The 27,178-nt window shown below is 43.7% G+C and overlaps 1 protein-coding gene across 5 annotated transcripts in view; it reads right to left on the bottom strand.

Moving 5' to 3' along the window:
- KIAA0319 (KIAA0319 ortholog) overlaps positions 1 to 27,178 on the bottom strand; it is a 79,932-nt gene that overhangs the window by 9,527 nt on the left and 43,227 nt on the right. For 3 of the 5 annotated variants that reach the window (XM_045002901.1, XM_045002898.1, XM_045002899.1), the window contains 11 exons: positions 26,777 to 26,864; positions 25,544 to 25,636; positions 23,697 to 23,829; positions 21,809 to 22,037; positions 18,145 to 18,268; positions 16,409 to 16,559; positions 14,987 to 15,135; positions 12,793 to 12,944; positions 6,524 to 6,662; positions 4,443 to 4,602; positions 650 to 792 (listed from right to left, as the gene is read on the bottom strand). In XM_045002901.1, coding sequence (XP_044858836.1) covers positions 650 to 792; positions 4,443 to 4,602; positions 6,524 to 6,662; positions 12,793 to 12,944; positions 14,987 to 15,135; positions 16,409 to 16,559; positions 18,145 to 18,268; positions 21,809 to 22,037; positions 23,697 to 23,829; positions 25,544 to 25,636; positions 26,777 to 26,864 — 1,561 coding nt within the window. The remainder of the gene's footprint in view (positions 1 to 649; positions 793 to 4,442; positions 4,603 to 6,523; positions 6,663 to 12,792; positions 12,945 to 14,986; positions 15,136 to 16,408; positions 16,560 to 18,144; positions 18,269 to 21,808; positions 22,038 to 23,696; positions 23,830 to 25,543; positions 25,637 to 26,776; positions 26,865 to 27,178) is intronic. The other 2 variants (XM_045002903.1, XM_045002902.1) reach the window with 1 other exon arrangement.

Below are 27,178 nucleotides of genomic sequence, written 5' to 3'. Positions count from 1 at the left end.
GTGTTCTAATTCCCAGCAGCACTGCGACTTTACGGCAGAGTAAAACTTGAAACTTGGCTTGAAAGCCCAACCATCATTGTGAAAAGATCTCTCATTATGAAGAAACACGAGGGGCCTGTCTACACTACAATATTTACCACATTAGGGGACTGGGTTATAATACAATGATGGCCTGAGCATTTCGCCTGGGGAGGTAGGAACAAATCATATTATAACTCCGTTGGGGAATAGCGTAACAACTTCAAAGGAACGAGGGATATAACACAAATTCTATATTATGGTTACAGCCTGGTTTGTCCCATCCACAGAGTAAGAACAGTGTTATATCACAGCTGGGATAGTACAGTGTTATAACATGGTTTCCCAACATGCTGTGTTTCCTAGTATACAGTAAATGAGCCTTAGTTACATAATGACTGACAGCCACCATGCTTTCCTTTTAAAGATACAAGTGGCAAAGAGTAAGTAACTGGCAAAAGTCTGTCCTAGATAAACAGATATTTCAAGCATTATCAGCCTCATCATTCAGAAAACTGAATGCAAAACGGTGCAGAAAGGAAGCTCCTGCATACTGTACCATGTTGCTATGCTAATTAATATTCTGATGGCTGTAAACCTCAAGAAATAGGAAGCAGCAGGCAGAACGTACCAGCTGTGTCAACCCGCAGAACTTTAAAAAGCAGGAAGTCAGCCTTCTCCTTTAGCAGCTGCATGTGCAGCATCCGTGCGACATCTGAAGCCTTTATTACTTTGAAAGGATGCCCATTCTGCACATAGAATACAACCGCTGTGCTGCAGAAAGAACGCACAAATAAAATTAAGATTTATGTTGTCCAAGGAGCTAATATTTTTCAATTTGATTGTAGGAGCCTATACTCTGGAAATTATAGGTTTAAAATCATTGTCTTTGGTGTACAAATATTATTTAATCTGCCACCGAGTTAACCAACTTCATCACAGTGACATGGCTTTTACACTACCATTCAGTTCAGGAGCAATAACAGTTCTCTAGCTTCTCAGCTTCATGGGAGAAAGCTGAGGAGAGGGGGACACACTCTTCCTTCCCTCGTCCTCCCATTTGTCAAACTTCCAGGCCCATTTCAAAGCCCTCTCACCCACCCCACCGTACTTTCCCACAAGCATCTAAGTTCTGATCCAATACCCACCGCAGTCAATGAGAAGATTGGATCAGGGTATTGGGGGACTGGCAATCAAGAAAAAGCCCATCTAAAAACCATTATGTCATGTTATGCTGCATTCGGGTGGGATGCTTTGGGGGTTTTTGGGGTGTGGGGTGGAGTCTTTTAGTTGGAAATTAGTCATTGGGGTTTGAAATACTGTAGTGATGGTATTAGATTTCCTAATAGCATATTTTTAAATTTGGGGAGGTACATAGAGCTCTGAATATATTCCAAAAATAATTTAAAAAAAATGTATTAGGCCTGGTCTACACTGGGGTGGGGGGGAGGGAAATTGATCTAAGATACGCAACTTCAGCTATAAGAATAGTGTAGCTGAAGTCGACATATCTTAGATTGATTTACTTTGTGTCCTCGGGGTGCGGGATCGACAGCCGCTGCTCCCCCGTCGACTCCACTTCTGCCTCTCGCCCTGGAGGAGTTCCAGAGTCGACAGGGAGCACGTTCGGGGATCGATGATCACGTCTAGACGAGATGCGATACATCGATCCCCGATAGATCGATCACTATCCGCTGATCCAGCGAGTAGTGTAGACATACCCTTAGTTAATTTAGGAAGACAGTTTAAAGATTAGTCATCTCAATAGATTCTGTCAACTGCATTGTCAGGTCTCAGTAGATGTGCAAGCTACACTGAAATCTGTGGTAGGCTCGGCTGTGTACAACCATTTCCAGTCCTTTTGCTCTGAATCTGCCACTCAAATGCATCCATTGTATATACATATAGAGCCGTATCAAATTCATGGCCAAGAAAAAAACATAACGGACTGTGAAATCTGGTCTTCCCCCATTAAATCTGGTCTTGTCTGCTTTTACCCTATACTATACAGATTTCACAGGGGAGACCAACATTTCTCAAATTGGGGGTGCTGACCCCAAAGGGAGTTGCCAGGGGGAATCGCAAGGTTATTTTGCGGGGAGGGGTCACAGCATTGCCACCTTTATTTTTGTGTTGCCTTCAGAGCTGGGCAGCCAGAGAGCGGTGGCTGTTGGCTGGGTGCCAAGCTCTGAAGGCAGCACCCTGCCAGCAGCTGTGCAGAAGTAAGGATGGCACAGTATGGTATTTCACCCTTACTTCTGTGCTGCTGCCTTCAGAGCTGGGCAGCCAGAGAGTGGCGGCTGCTGACTGAGGGTCCAGTTCTGCAGGCAGCAGTGCAGAAGTAAGGGTGCAATACCATACCGTGCCATCCTTACTTCTGCACTGCTGTTGAAGGCAGTGCCGCCACCAGCAGCAGCACAGAAGTAGGGGTAGCAGTTACCGCAAGCCCCCCCATAACCTTGCAACCCCCCACCACAACTCCTTTTTGGGTCAGGACTCCTACAATTACAACCCCAAAATTTCAGATTTCAATAGCTGAAACCATGACATGTATGATTTTTAAAATCTTATAACAGACTGGGTTGGGGGCTGCACCACACGACTCCCAGAAGCTGCGGCATGGCCTCGCTCTGGCTCCTATACGCTCCAATGGCCCCCTCCGGAGCTCCAATGGGAGTTGCAGGGGTGGTGCCTGCGAATGGGGCAGCGTGTAGAGCTGCCTGGCCGTGCATCCGTGTAGGAGCTGGAGAAGGAACATGCCGCTGCTTCCAGGAGCCGCTTGAGGCAAGCGCCGCTCGGAGCCTGCACCCCTGAGCCTCTCCCCACGCCCCAAAACCCTGCTCCAGCCCTGATCCCCCTCCTGCTCTCCAAACCCTTCGATCACAGCCCAGAGCACCCTCCTCCACCCCAAACTCCTCATCCACAGCCCCATCCCAGAGCCTGAACCCCCAGCCAGAGCTCTCACTCCCTCCCACACCCCAACCCCAATTTTGTGAGCATTCATGGCCCGCCATACAATTTCTATTCCCAGATGTGGCCCTCAGGCCAAAAAGTTTGCCCACCTCGATATAGACACACTTCTCCAGGCTACTCAGAAGCCAGGTAGACTGCTGAGCATGCTCAGTGAGCTTCCGCTCACCCAGGGGGTGAGGTCCCCGGTACTGATTGTGAAAAACCATCTAAAGCACCCGAGGCATCAAAAATTTTAAGAGGGGAAACAAAAAGTAGCTTTGATCATACAGACCTCGGCCAGACAAGTACATTTGTTTAATGAAACATTTGCTTATTGTGACAGTGTCTGTCTGTCTCACTCCATTTAGCCTTTGGAAGGACAAAAAACAGTAAATGAAACGAAGACATCAAGATAAATAAATACGTTTCTTTGAAATAGAGGGAAAGATGTGAAAGAAGGGTCTGCAGGGAGACCCTTTTTTAAAATGAGGTTCTCCAGTTCCACATTCCTACCTCAGGGATTTTACCACCTGTCGAAGAACTTCTATTGCTAAAACATATGCTCCAGGGAAATCTCTCTCAACTTCTCTTTAGTCTTCCATGCAGCTTGCCAAAAAGCTACTAGTGATGAGCTTTGGCAGAGGCAAGAAGAATCACAAGCTCATTTATTAGTTTTGAAAAGTAAAAATTGTCTTTTAAAATCTAACTTCTGCCATCCTGCAGCCCTACAAAATACTGTCAGTGAAAAAAGCCATCTTGAAAGGAAAACCTGCTTATAGTATTTTGGTGGTATAACTTATATCCGTTCTTCAAGCAAAATAAGTTATACTGGCAAAAGCACTTTTATGCCATCATAACTGCACCTATAGTAAGGCTTTTGCTAGTATAGAAATGTTGTCATAAAAAAATTATATATAACAATCACATCCCTGACATTTGCTAAATTAGCAAAGTTTCTAGTGTAGATCTGGCCTCAGTGTAGCTTATTTATAAAATGTATACAAGTCCTAGTTCCTTGAAGAGAGCTGGTAAAAAATGGCACATAGACGTCTCCCTTTTGCAAAAAGCTCACATAAGGCTCAATAGCCCTGTCCCAAGAGGCTTGGCTCTCTCTCTGGTTCCTCTTTTCCTCCCTCAGCCTCGTCACTTTTCACCTGGGAAACCTAGTCCAGTACTCCCCCTTGGAATGCAAGATTTGGAAAAGATGGTGCAACAATTTTGTGCAGCTTCTCTGCAACGCAAAAGAAACTCAGAAAGGTCTAACAGCACAGACAAAGAAGAGTGCTTTAAGCCACACAATATCCCTTAATGACTCTGGGTGCAGTTACTGTAGAGTATCCCTAGGTACTTATACACAAGTGACTCCTAGCATGCAATCCATTAGCATCTATTACAATATTTTAACTTTTATTTTACGATGTCACAGGGGAGCTGTCACCTCCATAATCCCACGCATCCTGATAGCTGCATACCTTAAATCTGAGTAGGCTTGTATCTTCTGAACTTTGATGTCTGAATCCAAGACGTTCAGCAGCACTGCTAGCTGTCTCATCAGGGTGTCCTTTTGTTGCTCAGTGAGCTGGCCAACTGCAACTTGCAAAATCAACTCCACCAGACCATTTTTTTTAGGGTCTGAGAAAACAAAAAAAAAAAAAGTGGTTTTTTTTCCAGAGACTAGTAAATATTTCAGTATTGACTGAAGGGAGTGATTAGTAACCCAGGTTCCCCTACCCTTGATCTTTATGAGGGAAAGGTCATTTGGAAGGGTACTTAGTTAATTTTGAAACATATCAGAATATTTAAGTTTCTCTCTCATTACCTTCTAGTTAGTTACAATCCAGCACTGATTCTACAGAAAGGAATGAGAATCGATGAACCTTTTCAGCTAATACTAAGTCTCTTCACCAGCTGTCCTGCAGGGGTTGCTCAGGTATAAAGAGGGCTGACCCAGGTAGTTAAATCAGTGGTTCTCAACCAGGGGTACGCAGAGGTCTTCTAGGGGGTACATCAACTCATCTAGCTATTTGCCTAGTTTTACAACAGGCTACATAAAAAGCACTAGTGAAGTTAGCACAAACTAAAATTTCATGCCGACAATGATCTTTTTATACTGCTTATATATTATACACTGAAATGTAAGGACAATATTTATATTCCAATTAATTTATTTTATAATTATATGGTAAAAATGAAAAAGTGAGTAATTTTTCAGCAATAGTGTGCTGTGATACTTTTGTATTTTTATGTCTGATTTTGTAAGAAAGTAGTTTTTAAGTGAGGTGAAACTTGGGGTAGGCAAGACAAATCAGACTCCTGAAAGGGGTACAGTAGTCTGGAAAGGGTGAGAGACACTTAGTTAAGTCACAGTGCTTGAGTTCAGTGCTTAAAACCCTGAGAGTGAACTCACACTCATTTATATGCGATCCATGAAAAACAAGCCTGATGTCACCTTCTCCTAAAAGCCTCCCTAAATGCTGTCTCAGTCTTTAAGGCCCAGAGTCAGGAAAAGCATTTAAGCATGTGCTTAAATCCATCATTACTGGGACAGCATTTGTTTAAGTGAGTCTAAATGAGGAATATAAACTTGGGACAGAAAAGTTCGATGCATTTTTGAGGCAAATTTAACTCGATAATTGTAGGTTTTGTTAAATATAATAAGAATGGCCATACTGGGTCAGACCAAAGGTCCATCTAGCCCAGTATCCTGTCTTCCGACAGTGGCCAATGCCAGATGTCCCAGAGGGAATGAACAAAACAGGTAATAATAATATTTTGCCCTCCTACGGGGATTTACAAACATCACAAGCCTCACAGCAACCCGGTGACATAGTAAGTGTTATCCTGATTGTACGGATCAAGAAAACATGGCAGAGAGGCCAAGTGACTTGGCCACAATAACACGGGCAATCTGTGGCAGACCCAAGATTAGAATTAAAATCTCCCAAATACCTGCCCCATGCCTTCATCACAAAACTCTCCATCCCCAAATAAGTTGTATAAAAAAATTAAAACCAAGAGAAAACAACTGAAATGAAGTCTTATTTTAACAAACGAAGATTCCACGGAAGCATTTTTGCACCCAAACATGGCAACTGGACGTGAGAACCAGGAAGTGTAACTGAGCGGTAAGTCACTAAAAGTAAAAGTGATTGGTCCCTTTGCCTTGTCCAAACTGACTGAAATGCAAAACTGAAACAAATAATGGAAAATAAGTAATGTAGATACATCTTTCAGTTTTAATAAAGAAAAGGTGTTACCTGTAATATAATCAGGAAAGCAACTATTTTTAAACTATGGGGCCCGATTCCCATGGACTGAAAAGGGTGGCAAGCATTTATACCTGTGCAAAGTGGATGTACAATAGTATCATCAATGTTCGTAAAGGGAGAATTCAGATGACAGTATTTTACACTCACTTTAAACAGGTGTAAACAACAATGCAAGGCGGTGGTGAATCAGACCCATGATTTTTAACCTGACAGGATCTTGACAGCAGCAAAGAAAAGAATGTGGAGATATACGCAGCTTACAGATGACCTTTTAATGATCATACCAGGCCGCACTTCAACAGTGGCAGTGTCAATAGCTGAATCTCCTTTAGCATCTGTGACTTTCAAGTGAAAAGTATAGAGTCCTTCCACAAGATTGGTTAGCTGCAGAACTGCCTCATGGTCTGAGCCATGCATCACATCCTGCAAAAAAAGATAGCAGCAGAGGGTTATACTCCTAGAGAGGACAGAAGCTTGCGACCTGTACATCAATCTAGCTGGAGAATGTGAATTCATAGATTCCAGAGCCAGAATGGACCCTGTGATTATCCAGTCTGGGCTCCTGTATAACACAGGCCATTGAGCTTCTACAAAATAATTCCTAGAGCACATCTTTTAGAAAAACATCTGATATTGATTTAACAATTGTCTGCAACAGAGAGTCCACCACAAAGCTTGCCCTCGGACCTTCAAAACAAACAAAGGGACCACCCTGAAAGAATCCTTCCCGGGATTCCCAGGGTTTACAATGGACCACTGCAAGTATGGGAGGTGTTAATCTAGCTATATCTACACTGCAACTGGAGGTGTAATCTAGTTTTAATCTAGTTAGCTCTCTAAAAATAGCAGTGAGGACATAGCACAGTGGGTTTCAACATGGATTGTACAAGCCACACCACTGCGCCCCCTCACTGCTATTTTTAGCAAGCTAATTAAATTAGAGATAGCACAGGTATGTCTGCACAAACTGCAAATTACACCTCCAGTTGCAGCACAGACATAGCCTTCATGCTGTGTACATGCCCATGCAGTGTGGTCACCTTCGATAAAGCTAGTAAAAGGAGATTGTGTGTTCAAGGCAGACATACAGTACTCAGATGCACATCTGTTTGAAAATAGAAGATTCCGTCTATATTTTTGTTTTTCAGTTTTATCCCAATATTCTTAATTCTACCTCTTTGGACTCTAAACAATTCTTCTCCTTCCTTGGTGTTTATGCCCTTTATATGCAGACTTATCACTCTGTTGTTATGCTAAGCCTATTTAGTTCTTTTAATGTTCTCACATAAATCACTTCCTTCAGATCCATAATCATTTTGCTCCTCCTTCCCCCCCACTTCAATCCCTGCCAATTTGTCACCATTTTTCTGATACCGAAGAGCTCTGACCCACACTCAGCATTCTGGGGGTAGTTCCACCAGCGTCCTGTTGAGATAGATCATCAGCTCTTTGGTCTAGGATAAAACCAGATTGCTTTCTTATATCATCTCACATTGTAAGTTCATAGCTGATTTGCTGCCTTCCATCATTCCTCGGGCTTTATCAGCCCTTTTGCTTTCCAATGATCTTCCTTCTTTTTGAATATCTGCATTTCACATTATTTTCCCTCTGGTGCATTAGCTTGTATTTTCCCCAGATGAATCTCATTTTACTATCACATGGCCATATTTCTAAGCTCTCTATCTAGTGTCTTTGGCATCTCTGTCCTCACTGCTCTGGCCCTCCGAACAGAGTATATGCGAGCAGCGGCACAGGAGGCAGCAAACAGAGCTGCTAACAGGGGAGTTTGCGTGGGAGTTAGCAGGGGGAGGTGGAAGGGGGCCGCGCCGTGTCCCCTGTGTGTCCCCAGGTACAAGCACCGAGCGAGTCCGGGACAGCAGCAGCCATGAGCCAAGCAGCAGAGGACACGCCGAGGATGAGAGCATGCAGCAGCTGCGGTATGTACCTGGTTCTAGCAGGGGACCCAGAGCAGTACTATGTATGTATGAAGTGCCGCCTAATAGAGCTGCTGGAGGAAAAGATCCAGGGCCTAGAGCTGCAGGTAGAAACCCTGATAGAGAATAGAAGGGGGTTCGAGCAGCTGATGGAGCAATGGCAGGCAGTAACTGAAGGGGAACGCCCAGGGGCACAGGCGGGAGCAGGGGCTAAGGCCAGTGAGGGGGGACCACCAGACGAGGAGGATGGGCGGTGGAAGCATGTGACTGAGAAGCAGGCCAAGGAAAAGGAGAGCCAGTGACGGGGAAATAGAGCTAAGGAACAGGTTTGAAGGTTTGGAGAATGAGGAAGGGGTAAAGAATATGGTAGCTGATGGTGGGAGGCCAAGGAAAAAGAGACGAGCAGCCAGTCCCATAGAGAGAGGGGAGGAGTCTATGGAGGCAACACCAAGTTTGGGTCAGGGGAGACTACAGGATGGCTTAAGGGGAACCACAAGGGAAGATAGGAATGGAAGGAGCTTGCAACCAGGGGGAACGGGGGATAGGTTAGAGGACCGCACTGTCCCCAGGCAAAGGCAGGTCTACGTGATTGGGGACTCCATACTGAGAAGGTTGGACAGGCCTGTGACCAGGGCCGATCCGGAGAACAGAAGGGTGTGCTGTCTACCAGGCGCTAAAATACGGGATGTGGACCTGAGGTTGAAAAGGATCCTAAGAGGAGCAGGTAAGAACCCTTTGGTCATCCTTCATGTGGGAACGAATGATACTGCTAGATTCTCGCTAGACAGGATCAAGGGTGACTATGCCAGGTTGGGTAAGACGCTTAAGGAAATTGAGGCTCAGGTGATCTTCAGTGGGATCTTACCTGTCCCTAGGGAAGGGCGCCAAAGGGGTGAGAGAATCCTAACGATTAATAGTTGGCTGAGAGAGTGGTGTTACAAGGAGGGCTTTGGGATGTATGGGCACTGGGAGGCTTTTGGGGACAGACAACTGTTCTCACGGGATGGGCTCCACCTAAGTAGGGAAGGAAGTAGACTTCTAGGAGGGAGGCTGGCTCATCTGATTAAAAGAGCTTTAAACTAGACACTGGGGGGAGACGGTTGGGAGAGGCCCTGGTGCACTCCACGCCAAATTTATACATTGGGAGTGAGAACAAGAAGATAACAACAGATATAGCCAGAGGGGGACGGTTAGGTGTAAGGAAGAGGGGGGGGACGGATACTAGATCGACAGGTCATACTGGTAGTACTGTGTCCCTACCGAGCGGGGTGAGAAGAGTGAGAGGAGCCCAACAGCAAAAGGTAGGATGTTTGTTCACCAATGCGAGAAGCTTAGGTAATAAAATGGAGGAACTGGAGCTCCTGGTCCGAGAATTGAAACCGGATATCATAGGAATAACCGAAACATGGTGGAACGATAGCCATGACTGGAGTACAGGTATGGAAGGGTATGTGCTGTTTAGAAAAGACCGATGCAAAGGTAAAGGTGGGGGAGTAGCATTGTATATCACTAATGAGGTGAAATGTAATGAAATAACTAGCAATGCAATGGTTAATACGGAGTCTGTGTGGGCAATGGTCATGTTAGGGAAGAAAACTACCAGAGCCTCACCCGGGATTGTGATTGGGGTGTGCTATAGACCGCCAGGATCTAGCTTGGAGACGGATAGAGAGCTCTTTAATGTTTTTAAGGAGGTAAACACTAATAGGAACTGCTTGATCATGGGAGACTTTAACTTCCCAGATATAGATTGGGAAACAAATGCTAGTAATAACAATAGGGCTCAGCTTTTCCTAGACGTGATAGCTGATGAATTCCTACATCAAGTGGTTGCTGAACCGACGAGGGGGGATGCCATTTTAGATCTGATTTTGGTGAGTAATGAGGACCTTGTTGAGGAAATAGTAGTAGGGGACAACCTTGGCTCGAGTGATCACGAGCTAATTCGTTTCAAAATTAATGAGAGGATAATTAATATTGCATCTGAGACTAGGGTTTACGATTTCAAAAGGGCTAACTTTACTAAATTAAGACGACTAGTTAGGGAAGTGGACTGGACCAACATATTTAGGAATCTAAAGGTAGATGACGCCTGGGGTTACTTCAGGTTGAAATTGCAGGAGTTGTCAGAGGCATGTATCCCGAGAAAGGGAAAACGGCTCGTAGGTAGCAGTTTTAGACCGAGCTGGATGACCAAGCGTCTTAGAGGGGTCATTAAGAAAAAACAGAAAGCGTACCGGGAGTGGAAAATGGGAGGGATCAGCAAAGAAACCTACCTTATTGAGGTCAGAGGGTGTAGGGATGCAGTGAGAAAGGCAAAGCGACGGGTGGAGATGGACTTAGCGAAGGGGATTAAAACCAATAGCAAAAGGTTTTTTAGCCATATAAATAGGAAGAAAACCAAGAAGGAAGAAGTGGGACCGCTTAAAACTTTAAACGGAGTGGAGATTAGGGATAATCTTGGAATGGCACAATATCTGAATGAATATTTTGCCACGGTCTTTAATGAGGCTAATGAAGGGCTAAGGAATAGTGATAGAGGGACCGATGGGAATGAAGATATGGGGGTAGACATTACGGTATCTGAGGTGGAGGCCAAACTTGAACAGCTTAACGGAAGTAAATCGGGGGGCCCGGATAATCTTCATCCTAGAATATTAAGGGAATTGGCGAGTGATATTGCTAGCCCGTTAGCGATGATTTTTAATAAATCTCTAAATTCGGGGATAGTACCGTTGGACTGGAGATTAGCTAATGTAGTTCCTATATTCAAGAAGGGGAAAAAAAGTGACCCGGGTAACTACAGGCCTGTTAGTTTAACATCTGTAGTATGCAAAGTAATGGAAAAAATTTTGAAAGAGAGAGTGGTTAAGGAGCAGGAGGCCGATGACAACTGGGATAGATTACAGCATGGATTTACGAAAGGTAGATCGTGCCAAACCAATCTGATCTCCTTCTTTGAGAAAGTAACAGATTTTTTAGACAAGGGAAATGCGGTGGATCTAATATATCTGGATTTCAGTAAGGCGTTTGATACGGTACCGCATGAGGAATTATTGGTTAAATTGGAAAAGATGGGGATCGAAATGAAAATCCAGAGGTGGATAAGGAGTTGGTTAAAGGGGAGACTGCAGAGGGTAGTACTGAAAGGGGAACTGTCGGGTTGGAGGGGGGTTACCAGTGGAGTTCCTCAAGGTTCGGTTTTGGGTCCTATTTTATTCAATCTATTTATTGCTGACCTGGGAACCAAGAGTAGGAGTGGGCTGATAAAGTTTGCGGACGACACCAAGTTGGGAGGTATTGCCAATTCGGAGAAGGATCGGGATATCCTCAGGGAGATTTGGATGACCTTGTAAACTGGAGTATTAGTAACAGGATGAAATTCAATAGTGAGAAGTGTAAGGTTATGCATTTAGGGATGACTAACAAGAATTTTAGTTATAAGCTAGGGACGCACCAGTTGGAAGTAACGGAGGAGGAGAAGGACCTGGGAGTCCTGGTTGATCATAGGATGACTATGAGTAGGCAATGTGATGTGGCCGTTAAAAAAGCTAATGCGGTCTTGGGTTGCATTAGGCGGGGTATTTCTAGTAGGGATAAGGAAGTGCTAGTCCCGTTATATAAGGCGTTGGTGAGACCTCATTTGGAGTATTGTGTGCAGTTTTGGTCTCCCATGTTTAAGAAGGATGAGTTAAAACTGGAACGGGTACAAAGAAGGGCCACTAGAATGATCCGAGGAATGGAAGGCCTGTCGTATGACAGGAGACTTGAGGAGCTCGGTTTGTTTTCCTTAACCAAAAGAAGGATAAGGGGAGATATGATTGCACTCTTTAAATATATCAGAGGGATAAATACCAGGGAAGGAGAGGAATTATTTCAGCTCAGTGCTAATGTAGACACGAGGACAAACGGATATAAATTGTCAGTCAGGAAATTTAGGCTTGAAATTAGACGAAGGTTTCTAACCATCAGGGGAGTGCAATACTGGAACAGCCTACCGAGGGAAACAGTAGGGGCGAAGGACCTCCATGACTTTAAGATTAAGCTAGATAAGTTTATGGAGGAGATGGTATAATAGGATAACGGGCTTAGTCAATAGGTCAATTGAGTGCCAAACTGGTACTTAATTGGGTCAAATTGGGTCAATAATATGATATTCTTAACCTCTTTCAGAGGGTATGGCTGGAGAGTCTTGCCCGCATGCTCGGGGTTCAGCTGACCGCCATATTTGGGGTCGGGAAGGAATTTTCCTCCAGGGCAGATTGGCAGTGTCCCTGGAGGTTTTTCGCCTTCCTCCGAAGCATGGGGCAGGGGTCGCTTGCTAAAAGAGTGGGTAGATCGGCTAATGTGGCCTGCATCTTGCAGGAGGTCAGACTAGATGATCATAATGGTCCCTTCTGATCTTGAATTCTATGATTCTATGATTCTCTGCAAATGTAATTAAAATGCCATTTACCCCTTGTACCAGTTTATTAATATAGAGTTGTGAAATAAAACCAGATGTAACACCAAACCCTATAGCAACTGACTGGACACATCTGCCAGGATGGTACATTGAAGTCAGAGGGCTTCGCATGCATGCAAGAGAGGGCAGATTTTGTCCCCAATTAAATACTTACGCCAGCAGCTGGGCTCTGGCCATCCCGAATCCACAGATACGATACAATCCCTTGGTCGTCAGTAGACCGTGAGCCATCCAATGTAATAGAGTTATTAGGAAGCACAAGAATGTGTTTGCCTCCTGCATGAGCCCGGGGAGGAATGTTGTTTTCTAACCACAAAAACAGTAAAGCAGGAGGATTTTCTCTCAAAAGATGCAAGATATAAATGATACACAACTGTAGAGAAACACACACAGCCTCTCCGTAGTACAATCCTCTGAGTTTCAGACAGTCAAACACAAGAAAAATAATTCTGTCCAAAAGTGTCAGCAAGGGAGTAGGTGAAATTCAGCCCCAGTGAGAGAAGGCAGATTATTCTACTGATGTCAATGAAGCAGTTAAGGCAGGGCTGAATTTGACCTCAGGATTACCACAGTCTGGAAAAACAGCTGCATTACTAACAGGATTACTATTGAAGGGTACTCCCACTTTGAAAACTGACCCTGTAAACATGACACTGTGGGGTTTTATATTGTCTCTCAATTTCCAGATTAGATTTTCTCAGTTTACAAGGAAAAATATTTTTTCCCCACAAGTGCTAGCCTCATAAACTCAACTTGGGATCTGAGAGTCAAGCTGGGTTCTTCTCTTCTTGATCATCACTGCTTGTACAGCCTCCACAGCTCATATGAGGCCCTCAGGGGGACCTGTGAAGCCATGTTGTCTTCAAATTATGCCCTCAGCAATACCTGTGAAGCTCCTTTGCCTTCAGTGAGTTTTCACAGGTCACCGACTGGATGTGTAACTGGAATTTGGTAAACGTTTAAATCTGCTATTGTATGTCCAGGGAGATTGAAGGTAGCCATCCTGCACCAAAAAAACTTCAGGACCAGACTTCAAAGAGAAACTGCTGAGCTTCAGTTCATTTGAAAATTTGACACCATCAGCTCAGGATTAAACAAAAACTGGGAATGGGTAGCCAACTACAAAAGCAGTTTCTCCTCCCTTGGTGCTCACACCTCAGCTGCTAGTAGAGGGCCTCATCCTCCCTGTTTGAACTAACCTCGTTATCTCTAGACTGATTCTTGCCTGCATAATTATACCTGCCTCTGGAAATTTCCACTATATGCATCTGACAAAGTGGGTATTCACCCACGAAAGCTCATGCTCCAATACGTCGGTTAGTCTATAAGGTGCCACAGGACTTTTTGTCACTTTTTACAGATCCAGACTAACACTAACATACAGCTACCCCTCTGATACTTGACAATTCTGTTGATGATGCACATGAAGAAGAGAGACCAGATCTTCCCCCAGCTATGCTGGTGCTGCAGTGAGCAAAAAAGCATTAAAAACACATTTTTGTTACTAAAGCCAGTTCTGTTGCTTAGAAGGTGCCATATTTACAGAGTGCAATGGCAGGTAAGGCTACAAACAAATAACTTGATAGAATACACACAAGCAAATTTTGCACTAAGGGCCTCAGCTGATTTGCATGCAACAGAACAGAGCACATCTTTAACACAGGGATGCAAGCCCATGGAGATCATTGGCCCCTAGATATTCAGACCAAGAGGGAACAATAGATGCTGGAATTGGCCATCCCCACTCCCTGCATCTCTCTATTAAAGACTAATGTAAACTGCAGGGTGAAGTGTAGACTGCATTTCTCTCCAGACTTGTATTTGGGCCACTCCTGTCATATAGTGCTGGACAGCAGACAAACCACATTGTAACTACACCAGGGCTTTCTGCAGGGATGAGTGTGGGGCAAAACACTGTTTCTCTGTCTCTGTCCTATAGACGAACAAACATGTGTTTACTGTGAGATTTTAGCTGGAACTTGAGCCTGTGTTTCTTGAGTATTACTTTAACTACACAGGCAGCAGCTGCTAACTTTGTGAGAATGCAATATTACTTTATTCACAAAGGATACATCCTGAGGTTAATACATTCCGGTGGACATTTATTAAACAATTAATACATGTATTATTTGTGTATGTAATGAACGTAAAGAAAGTCCTAAAAGTAATTATATTACAGTCACATAAGAAACAATATCTCTTGATTAGATATTGGTTTTAGTCCAGTAGGTGTCTCCGAGTTCCCTTAAAACCAAACCTGTAATCTAGTTCTGTATTAATTTCCTCCCATTTTCTAAATAATCAACATAATCACAGTGCTTTGCACATGAAGAGGTGATTTGGCTTACCTTCCTTCACAATAACAGAGAGTGTAGCTGTGCTGCTTAATCCCTGGTAATCTTTCACGGTCAGTCGGAAGTGATAGGTACCAACCTGTAGACCGCTTACAGTTGCCACTGCTTTGTCAATGTTTCTTATTTGCACAGTGGTTGGCCCACTTAAATAAAACACCACAGGAAAATAATCAGGACAAATTCTCCCCTTGGTGTCACTCCGTCATTCATTCTATTTGCATTTATGAAGCACTTATAACCACAGTGATTAAGCACTGACTGTACTGGAATTACACCAGGCATGAATTTGGCTCACAGAATTTGAATTTTTATACCTGTTTTACAGATAAACTAAGGCATGCAGAGGTGCCCATGGTCACACATCAAGTCACAAACAGACAAAGAATCCAGGAATACTTATTCCCACTCTCCTGCTTTAATATTTCAACACCACTTATGGACACATTTGCTGTAATCATAGGAGTGCCACAGAATCATTAAATATACTGAGTGCCAGCAAATCAGGTGCCTGCTGCGTCACAAATGTGATAGCAGACTGAGTTCGTATCTGTTACTTTTTATTAAGTATCTGGTCACTTGCTACATACAAATGCAATTACAAAATTTTGTAAAATATTGTAAATCACTGTCCATAGATGTTAAAGTTAAAATACTTAAACATAGAAACAGTCCAGTGCAGTCTGTTGATGAAAGCCTTGACTCAAACATATTGGGGATTTAAGCTATCATTCAGTCCCCTGTATTCACTGAGAAGTCTAGGAACATACAGTGGTAACTGTGTACATTACTGATGTGCAAGTCTCTTGTTCACTTTTTAAGGGAGATGGGTGAGTTCCTGCCATTCTTTTTACAAACTTTCATTTGTACTAATCTGCCATGACTCATGACAGGACGCAGGCAGAAATCTCACAGGCTTTCAAGTTGAATCTGACATTTCTGTAGGCCACTACCAGACACGGTGCTAATCCCACTTAGCAGAATGGCACGTAGATGGAACAGCATTACATGGCATCCAGGAAATCCAACACCTTTTTGCTTTCATATTTTGGTTGAAGTGGGGAGGCAGAGGGACCCAGTATCAGAACAGGTTTCGAACACGATCCTTCCTTTCCTCCCACCATCTTCCTGGCTGTGTACAAACAGTGGTACTTTTCGTGTGAGTAAAGTTACTCAAATTTGTAAGTGTTTGTAGGATCAAGGCTGGTTTACAGTGAAAGAAACAAGCTGAAGGGTTTTCCAGTCAACACTGTGGGGCATTAGTTTGCTCTGTTTAAATCCTTTACATAGTCTCACTTCCATAAAGTTTCCATCCCATCCTCCCCCAAGCAAAGCAGCATGAACCCCAAAGCTATTCTCAGTCTTGCATCTCCTTTATATTAGGGTTGGATACTCTTTCAGCCAAACAATTGGACTAACCTCATTTTTACTAGATACCTGATATTTTCCCAGTGATAGAAAACAATGCCTTGGTCATCATGACTTTTGCTTCCGTCCAGTGTAGTGCTTTCTACTGGAAATGTTAATTCCTTATCCGGACCAGCCACCGCTACTGGAGGACTGTTATTTTCTGTAAAAATAATTTTTAAAAAAAAACAACATATTTCCTAATCAGTCACTTGTGGGGGTTATCAATCACTGGGGCCATTTTTAATGAATACAGAGATTTAGATTTTATATGATAAGCTGCACACACTTGCTCAAAGAATATAAAGGCAAGGATCCCCAGGGTCTGGTTTATAAAAGAGTCTGCAAGATCCTCCAGGGTGTTATAGTAAGTAGTTCTGCAGAAACCCTACAGTGGGACAGATTCTGTCTGGCATTTAAGGGAGTGCTCAGAATGGGGCAGGGCATGTGGAGTTCTCCTCTGCCCCCCAAGTGTCATTTTTACAGTCATTTTTCCTGGCACAATCACACTTAAAGAGCTTTTGCATCTTCTCATACACAACATTTAAAAAGGCTTTGCCCCATCAGCGTTGGGGTATTTTTTCCTACTTTATCGGTGTTCCACTTAAATATTCTCCTAGTGGTCATGTGGGGTCAGATTCATCCAGCCCTGTGGAAGTCCACTGACTTCCACTAACATGAATATGGCCCTTGATTATAAAAGAAGGAATCTTGAGCCAGATCTTAATCAGCAAAATGCTTTTGACTTCAATGGAGTTATGCCAATTTACGCCAGCTGAGCATTTAATATGGAAATGGGTTTCCTATGATTCTTCTTTCAATCCTTGCTGTTACAGTTGGGATCATGACTGTGACCTATTTCCCAGGATATTGGGTCATCCTTAGACCAAAATTTTCAATTTTAAAGGCACAGACATGGGCTGCATTTGAGATTTGTGTTCCTGATCACTGCAGTAAACAGCTGTAGTAGAGCTTTACTGCAGCGTGGTTATCTGCATAGAACTCTACTCTCAGGGTATGTCTACATGGCAATTCAAAACCTGCAGCTGGCCTGTGCCAGCTGACTTGGGCTCACGTGGTTCAGTCTATGAGGATGTTTAATTCTGGTGTCAACATTTGGGCTTGGGCTACAGCCCAAACTCTGGGACCCTTCCAAATCGCTGGGGCCTAGAGTCTGGCAAATGCATTACCCAGAGAAAACCTTCATGAACATCTGATGAGACCTAGACCATTTGGGATGTCCACCAGTCAGCTTCAAATCCAGAAGATAATTGGAAAGGGGAATCTTTGAATATTCATAGTGCAGTTTTCCAGCAACACTTATCGAGCAAGCCTATTGAGAATTCAAACCACAAAAGGAATCCTGAAGGTGAACTGCAGAGCAAAACGAAAATTGAGTGAAGCACTGATTTATGTGCCGAACGACCTCGCTAAGCGGGCTGGCTGTGCAGGAAATTCAGCACAGAACTGCATTTCAACTTTCCAAAAGTCAGTTGTGCTGAATGCCTTATGCAGTCTGCTTAGTGGGAGCTTTCAGCACAGACAGACGTGCTCTAGTCTATTTTTATTTTTTACTTTGCTGTTTACAAAGCAAGAGAGTCTTTGATGCAGCAACCATTGGATACTCTGTCTGCCAGCTGAGAGATTCAATGCAGAAGCGACTCAGGTAAACAGGGCCCTCAAGAACAGCTGTAATTATGATGGTGATGTATCAGCTACAAAGCTAAAACTGTTTCCAGTCTACCTACCAGGCTGTACAATCACAGTGATCTCAGCTGTGGACCGCTGTCTTGCTGAGTCTGTAATAGTCAGCTGAAATGTATAATCTCCTTCCTGCATTGCAGATAACTGGAGGTATGGAGTCCGCACTCCCTAGTCATTAGGTAAAACAGAGGATTATAGGAGATGAAGAAAGAAAAATAAAAAAGGTACAAAATGGTCTAAACAATACAACTTAGTATAGTAGCCAACTAACAGTTTTAATTCATAACAATAATAAATATTTTGTCTGCTCAAATGTGTCTCAAGGGAAAAATAGATTTAAAAGCAAATTTCAGATACACTATTCAGACTCTCTTATGCAAACAGACAGTAGTATTTCATTTGTAGTCAAATATAAAATTTCTTATTTTGCTATAATTGCTGATTGTTTTCAAAACAATGGCAATGAACAACAATAATTTCTTGTGGAGCACGTGACATTTACATTCATAATTAACAAGTTAAACTATCATTATTATTACAACTTGTTTCATTTCCTTGCGGATATGTCTTTTTATTTAAACATGGGAAAGCTGTTTAAATGTAGTATTTGTAAAAAGAACAGCTTCTCTCAGTTAATATGAGCACACAGTTTAACTAAAATGTCATTAAAATGCAAAAACAGATCTGATTGTATTCATATTGGGAAGATAATATAGGTTTGGGTATCTATTTAATGTCAATAAAATACATCTTATAACATTATATTGTTTATTGTACATTATTGATATTTTCACTAGAAGTGAAAGAAAATATTTAGAATACAGAAAGACCAAATCCTGGGCCCACTGAAGTTAATATCACTAATATCATAATAAGTTATGTCACTGACATTAGTAGGATCAGGATTTGGTCCTAGAGGTAAATTGCCCATCAGGTACTCTCTCATAATGCCCACCTCACAATTAATGGCTATCTGATATTTAAATATAAATGTGTAAAGGGCCCATTATAGCTCACCTCCCAACCACCATATTAATAAGTGATCATTTGTGGCTTCATAACAATGCCTACCATAGCAAATTATGATGCAGCACCACCTATGTCTTTGAATAAAGGTGTCATTTAAAACTATATAAAGTGTAATTTTTATTATTAATTAACCAGAGCTCATTTCTGTACTAAAAATCAGCTATTGGCAAATGCAACAGTCCTCACATCCTCAGCTTTGTAGCCACGAAGACTATTCCCAGTTCTTGAGCAGAAATGCCCTCGCATTTCAGCATTAGATAATTGATGAGCCCATTAGACTTATTAAGCCAGTGTCCCATTCACACAGGGGAGTTGCTTTGAGCTGTAGTAACTCCCAGAGCTATAGTTACAGGTTGTACAGACACTCAATTTCTCAGACTTAGAGCTTGTCTGCAGTTTCTGTACCACTGAATCAATTTAGAAATCAATATAGCTAAAATCAGTGCAACCTTCTATTATGAACAGTTATAGCAGTAGAAAGCTGCTTATATGAATGGGAATAACTCCGTCCATATGAAGGGTTTGTACCAATTTAATTATAATCAGTTTCTAAACTAATATAATTATAGTGATACAAAAAAGTGTAGGCAAGCCCTGAAACATCCTCATTTTCAACATGGACAAGCCCACGTATCCTTCAAAAGTGGCTTCTGTGGTTCAGCTGATCTGGAAATTAAGTCAGTCAACTCACTACAGAGTTAAGATCTGTGGCCTTGCAGAGTGCAAAAAGCCCTGGATAATTTTCATTAAAGTGAGTTCTTAAAAGGGAAACAGCCATAAAAATTAATAGAGTAAATTGGCTTAACTTTAATATGACTGTACAATTGTACTGAGAGCGGAAGATACTATTATGATGAATGTTGAGGGACTGAAGCTGATGGATCTAAAAGCTGCATTCTATTCATAACAAATGTAATGAGCAGCTAAGCTTATTTTTGGAGTGAGAGAGCTGAAACAATAGGAGCCACCACACAAACGATAGGCCACATGCCAGGCTGGTCAGAAGCTGATCTATGTAGGTAGAGGGGTTTCACTGGGGACTGAATGCAAACATAGGGGGCTGGGTATTGTTTGGTGAAGTCCCCTCTCTCTCTGTGGGAGAAGCAGCCAGCAAAGGAAGCACTGCTAATGTGTGTCAGAAACCACAATGGGGTTGGAGCAAGACCATGGCTGGAGCCAGGGGCGGCTCTAGGCACCAGCAAAACAAGCTGGTGCCTAGGGCGGCAAAATGTAGGGGGCGTTCCCTGCCGCCGGGGGGGGGTGGAGGGGGCGGCAGGCTGGGCCGGCGGACCTGCCGCAGTCATGCCTGCGGGAGGTCCACCGGAGCCCCGGGAGGACCGGACCTGCCGCAGGCATGACTGCGGAGGGGACGCTCGGCCGGCGGCTCCGGTGGACCTCCCGCAGGCATGACTGCGGACGGTTCGCTGGTCCCGCGGCTCGGCTGGACCTCCCGCAGGCATGCCTGCGGCAGCTCAACCGGAGCCGCCGGACCAGCGAACCGCCCGCAGCTGCGGGAGGTCCAGCCAAGCCGCGCGACTAGCGGACCCTCCGCAGTCATGCCCGCGGGAGGTCCGCTGCTCCCGCGGCTCCGGGGCGCCTCCCGCGCATGACTGCTTGGGGCGGCCAAAAACGTAGAGCCGCCCCTGGCTGGAGCAGACTAAGGCAGGAAGGGGAAAGTTCTAAGCCCTGGAGTGACATTAAGCAGACTGAGCTACTGTTCCTCCCGTGAGGCATATATACCTGCCCCGAAAGTCACCAGGCCAGTTCCTGGCTTGTGGATTGGCTGGAGCCTAGCAACAGAATGACTCATCAGTGCACAGGGCCGGCTCCAGGCACCAGCGCAGGAAGCAGGTGCTTGGGGCGGCCAATGGAAAGGGGCGGCACGTCCAGGTCTCTGGCGGCAATTCGGCAGCGGGTCCCTCAATCCCTCTCGGAGGGAAGGACCGGCCACTGAAGAATGAAGCAGCATGGTAGCGCAGCCGCCGAAGTGCCACCGATCGCGGCTTTATCTTTCTTCCCCCCCCACCCTTCTTTGCCGCTTGGGGCGGCAAAAAAGCTGGAGCTGGCCCTGTCAGTGCATGAGGCTTAATCAGACTCTAGTTTAGAGATGACTCGTCACCTGACAATGTGGACCTGAAAGAAAGCCAAGTGAGAGTGGGCAGAGTGCTGTCTGGAAAGAGATTTGGAAATGTGAACAAAGAAACGGTCTTCTGATCTGTCCCTACTGTGTTCAGGGAAACAGGATTTTGCGTACATTCTTTGTACATAAACAGGATTGCGTCTAAGAAATACCTGACTCCACCATCAATTTCTCCTCCTAATGGAAACAACTTGCAAGACCCTGAATGCTTGAGTCAGAAGGGATAATGCTGCTGTTAACAGCTGGATCCAAGGAGAGAAATTGGGAGCTGGTATTCCTGTTGAACCAGGAGGGAACAAATAATGGAGCTGCTCACAGAAATCAAAGATGGCCAAAATAAGTTAAAACAACACCAAAAGGAATAAAAACAAGATCTCCAGACTCTAAAAAGAATTTAATACAAGAACTGCATACTTTGCATGAGTCAAAAGGAGTAACAACTAGCAAATGTGGTGAGTGACAATTTCTAGGTATTTATTTGCTGAAATTAGAAGCAAAGATAAAACAAGCTTTTGATATTAAACAAGAAGTAAGCTTACCTGCATTGCTACTACTTTGCCTTTACTTTTGGGGCTAAGTGACCACTCGTAGCTAACAATCTCATGATCATCACTGCTCTGGTTTCCGTTCAGTGTGATGAAGTTTTGGGGCAAAGTTATTGCCTGATTTGGTCCTGTGTTGGCAATGGGTGGGTAATCCACTGGTTTGTTGACTGTCAGAAACGCAATTGTGGAGTTAGCTGCTCCATCTGAATCAATTACTGTTAGCCTACAGGAGGAAGAAGGATATTGAAAATCCAGAGCGCCCCCCGCGGCATGCTGCCCCAAGCATGCGCTTGGCGTGCTGGGGCCTGGAACCGCCCCTGCCCATACAGCAAGCAGGAGTCTCTGGCAGCAGCTCCAAGGCAGAGGGCAGGAGCAGCACATGGCAGTGTGGGGGAGGGACAGCTGCTGCACAGGGAACTTAGGGGAGCGGGAAGCTGATAGGAGGGCTGCTGGTCCACCCTGGTTCCAACCACTCATCAGCTAGCCACAATGGGCTGCTCTTCCTGCAACTAGCAGTGGACAAAACAGGCAGCTGCCAAACTACATTACAAGGGAGCATTTCACAACTTTAAACAAGCATGGTCCCTAATTGATCAGCAACTTATCGCAATAAGGTTAACCGGACTTTAAGTGAGGAGTTCCTGTACTTCAGTTTCCCCAACTGTACATGGGTATAATAAATGGTCACATGACATAGGACTTTTGAGATTTAATTCATTATTGTATGAAGAGCACTTTAAGATCCTTATTCAGAAGGCATTCTAGAAGCATCCCCAATATGGGCAATGGGTCAATTTCCAGCCTCATTTACACCCATGAGAATATGGAGTAACTCATGAAGTCATTAGAGTGACTCCAGACTTCCATCTGCATAACTGAGAACACAATATGGACCTATATGTCAAAGCAAGTATTAGCACACAAAGCTTGCCCAGAGCACCACACTTTACACACATGTACGTGAACTCTAAGTTCCAACACCACAATGATGTTATGTTATTAGGCAATTTTATAACAATTGATTTTATATCAAATGTAGGGCTCGCATTAGCAGGCAAATCACCTGTTGAAGTCCGTGACAGTTCTGCCTACAAAGGGAGTGCAAGATTGGGCCCTAAACTAAAAGTTTCTAGAAAATGGAGAAATTTATGATACTGAACAAGCACTCAGAATTACAGTGGCAATCTCTGCTGTTGCACAGAAACCTGGATTGGCTCCAGTTTCAGCAGGCTATGCTGGGGGGCAAATGGTAACAGTGAAAAGGCTTTACTGAAGAAGTTAATGATTCTTGCAATATTGACTCACCAGAGTGCTTGGCAGTGATGAGTCTCCTAATCCCATTCTGTCTACAGTTAGTTCTAGAGCAGGACTACAACAGCTGACTACAGAGGGATACCAAGGACACTTGCCAACTTGTGGAAAGAAAAATAATGAAATGAAAATAGTCTCTCCTCAATTATAGAAAACATTGAGGCGGGAGGGGTGTTGAGTTTCTGATAGATCATTTTGCATAACACCACGCTGCAAAGTAAATTTTGATTTGCTGCAACATGTCAGTCTTGTGAAATCCATGTAAGTGTTTCTGCATTATCCTACTCCCTCAGATTCTGCAACAAGCTAAACTGAGGGGAATAATTAGCCAAAGACATAGCCCTCTGTTTGAGGAGGCAAACACCACCACAAAGAATATTGTTTATTATTTGTATTTCCGTAGCACCTAAGAGCTCTAGTCATGGACCAGAACCCCAGTGTGCCAGGCACCGTGCAAACAGAACAAAAAGCTGGTCCTTGCTCCAAAGGATATACAAAAAGAAAAAACATCTTGAATTAAAATCATGATGTGAGGCTTGAAACACAGGAGGAGGGAAAGCAGCCCACTTACCGGAAAGTGTAATTTCCGGGAACAAGGTTAGACAAGTGCAAAACAGGCGTGTCAGCTGATGCCTTCTGTTCTCGCAAGGGACCTTTAATTTCCTCCCAGTGGTAACTTAGTATCTTAGTGTCATCTCTACTTTCTACACCAATTAAAGAAAAAATACCAGCGTCTAGTATTAACACAATGAATATTAAAAACTCTCATACTAAGAAACTTGAATTGGTTTTCTATATTTATCTTTTCAGACATGTTCACATACACGAATATCCAGAGCAATCTCAATTTGCTGACAGGTATTAAACCACAACATCTGACCCACAGCAGTATTTCCCTATACTTCGAATAAGATAACTCCTGGTTATGTTGAGGTAAATGTTGATTTTTTTTAAATGGCAACGAGTCTATAAATATGTAAGTGTATAATGCAGCAATTAGATTTAGGAGGGGGTATATTTAGCTTCCTTATTCCATTTTAAAAAGGGAAAAAAATCATGAAAGGATATAATATACCAAAGAGACCATAGGTAATTCCACTCCAGCACTTAGGGTAGCTATCTATTTAGACTTCAATCCTGCTTAAATTTTAAAATATGTGAGTATTTCCATTGGCTTCTGTTCAATGGGACTACTTGTGCATGTAAAGTTAAGCAAGTATGGAAGCATTTGCATGATTGGGGCCCAAGGGTTGGTGATTAAATAACACCAATAAAAACAGAAAGAACGGCTCAGATGATGATGAAGAAGAAGAGTGACATTCAACCCAAAGCAGAAGGAGCAAAGGTAAGCTTTCTGAAGGCTCCTGCTTAACTCAATACTGGAGCTGTGAAGAGTAAGAGCAGCTAGAAAAGTGGTTGTAGAAGAGGTCTCAGTATCCCCTACGTTACATGGAGAGATTTCCATACTGGCCCTGAACAGATTGGCATGACGGATGACAATGGGATTGGGAACTGGAGGAAGGACAGGCTATGAGATTAGCATGTCTGTGGGTCCAGTGGCCCCCAACACACTGCTCAAGTGGAGAAGCAGCTGAGGGGGCTGCACCAGAGCCCTGCCCCAAATTGGAGGATGCATTTCATCTTCCCAGCCTCCCCATGCAATTTGATTATGTGAAATCTGATTGCCTGAGCTTTCTGTGGGTGAAGAGAGTAGAAGGAAAGAAAAAGGGTGAGAGCTCAAGAATGGATTATTCCATAACAAACTTCCTTCAGCCTCACATTTTATACATGTTCAGCCTGATTCTCTCCTGCCACGAACTTTGTTTAGTCATATATGCCCTCATTCAGCAAGGTACTTAAACACATGCCTAACTTTAACCACATGAGTAGTTCCATCGACTTCAGTGGGACCACTCACATGCTTGAAGTTGGGCATGTCTTAAGGACCTACGTGGATCAGGAGCTTATCCCTGTGCAAAGTGATTGTAAAACACCACCACCAGTGAGAGTGAATGAATGCTGACTTGATAGCATTCCCCACTCACATTCCCAGACATAAATGACTGCAAAATAGTGGAGAATTAAGGTCAAAGTCTATGCCCATGTTGCTTTCCACTTGAAAATGGATCTAGAGAGAAGCTTTCATATTTTAAAAAATAAAGGTAAACAAAAACTAGAACAGAAACGATGGGGCTCAAATTTCCTGACAAACATCATAACCAAGTGTCACTTCATCAGCAGGACAGAAATAGAGGATGTAATGTTATAAACATACAATACTGAGGCTCTTATATATGATATGCTGGAGATGGTGGTAATAAATTCAATTTACCATCCATACGAAACAACAACAACAACAACAACATTACAATTCTATATAAGGATCATAGCATAAAAACAGAGTTGCCCAGTACATACGACTGCCATCAATGAAGGTAGAAGTTGTAGGCAAAGACACCTCCTGTGCATTGGGGGAAGCAACTGCCACGGGTGGTTGGTTTACTCTGACTGCTGTGTGAAAAAGAGGAACAGAAAACTACGTTTAAAGAAGACCTGTGCATAGAACTCTATTCTGCTGAGATTGCTATCTGCCAAATCTATAGGCAAATCAACATCCAACCAGTGAGCAGGAAGATTAATGCTTAGGCAGTGGGGAAAATAATGGAGGTTTTGTGTGAAATCAGATAGAAACTTTGCACCTAACAATATATTATTTTCTATGGTGAGAAGCTAAAGAACAGCACTTAAAATGGTGTTTTCTTAAAGAACTATGAGCTAGATAATTAAACAGGAGAAAGTTGCTCAGCTTTGCTCAATCTATTGTCTAACACCACCAGAAAATTGATTTCCTGCAAATGTTGAGAGTCGCAACGCAGTTTGCTGGATACATGAAGTAATCCATGCAGTTCTGGAGCCATACTGCAGGTCTGTAAAACAACAGTCCCTCTAACCTTAATTTTAGGATCCAGACTGCGAGTGACTAGGGAGAAAGAACAATATGCTCATATACCACTACTGGTCCAGACCCTGAGCCAGGCCAAGTCCCCTTTGTGCCACTCTAACAACACAAAGTAGATTTAAAGCCACCCCATTAGAGTATCGAGGAATTCCCTTGATGTAGGGGAATGCCCTAGTGATATACAGCTAGCACAGGCAGAATACCTAGAATACCTGCTGTACCTTCTGGGGCACTGTAGGGCAGGGCAGGGGAAAGGATGCTAGGTCAGAGTTCACCATGCTCCCGCAGTCCTACACTGGAGACTGTTCCAAATGGCCTAAGTTAGATCAGTGCTGTGGCTGCTTTAACTTGTGGAAGGGGCCAGTTCAGCCCCCAACAGCCCTCATTGGCTCACTATTGGGTGGGTGGGTGGGAGGGAGGGAGTGGGGTCTATAGGGAGACAGACAGGTGAAATAAAGCCCCTCTTCATAGGTGCACGGAGCTCTGGAACAGCTTGGGATTCTGCACACTGCACTTAATTCAATTTAGAAAAAAAAAGTTCCCTGAAGAAATGTGTGGGACTGGATACAAAGGGGGGTGTGTGGGGGGGGGGGGCTAGTTATTCTTTTAACCCACTAATGAAGCTTTAAAAAAGGTGGTAAACGAGCCCTTGTGTTCAAAAATTTAGTCACTATTCCGGCAAACTGATTTACCTGGTTTGACAGTGACATTTACAAATCCTTCTCCAAATGCGTTTTCACCAGAAACGGTCACTTTGAAGGCATAGAGGCCTACTGACAGCTGAAGCATAGAAAAGAGTGTTTCCAGTTACAGGCAGGAATTTCACAGAGATCATCTGAACATTTAAAGATTTTCCCGTCAGACTGTAAACAAGCGACTTGAAATCCAGGCCTCCATCTATAAAGGCATGCACAAAGCGTGCTGGTCGTTGCCCAGCGGCGGGGATTGAGAAGGAGCCACTTAAGACACATTTACTTTGCCCTAAAAAGGAGTTCTCAACCAGGGGTCCGAGGCCCCCTGGTGGGCCACGAGCAGATTTCAAGGGGTCCGCCATGCAGCGCCAGCATTAGACTCTCTGGGGTCCAGGGCAGAAA

Source organism: Mauremys mutica, chromosome 2, assembly GCF_020497125.1.
Source record: "Mauremys mutica isolate MM-2020 ecotype Southern chromosome 2, ASM2049712v1, whole genome shotgun sequence".
Classification (NCBI taxonomy): Eukaryota; Metazoa; Chordata; order Testudines; family Geoemydidae; genus Mauremys; species Mauremys mutica.
Note: the sequence above shows the minus strand (reverse complement) of the source record. Positions and strands in the feature narration are given on the sequence as shown.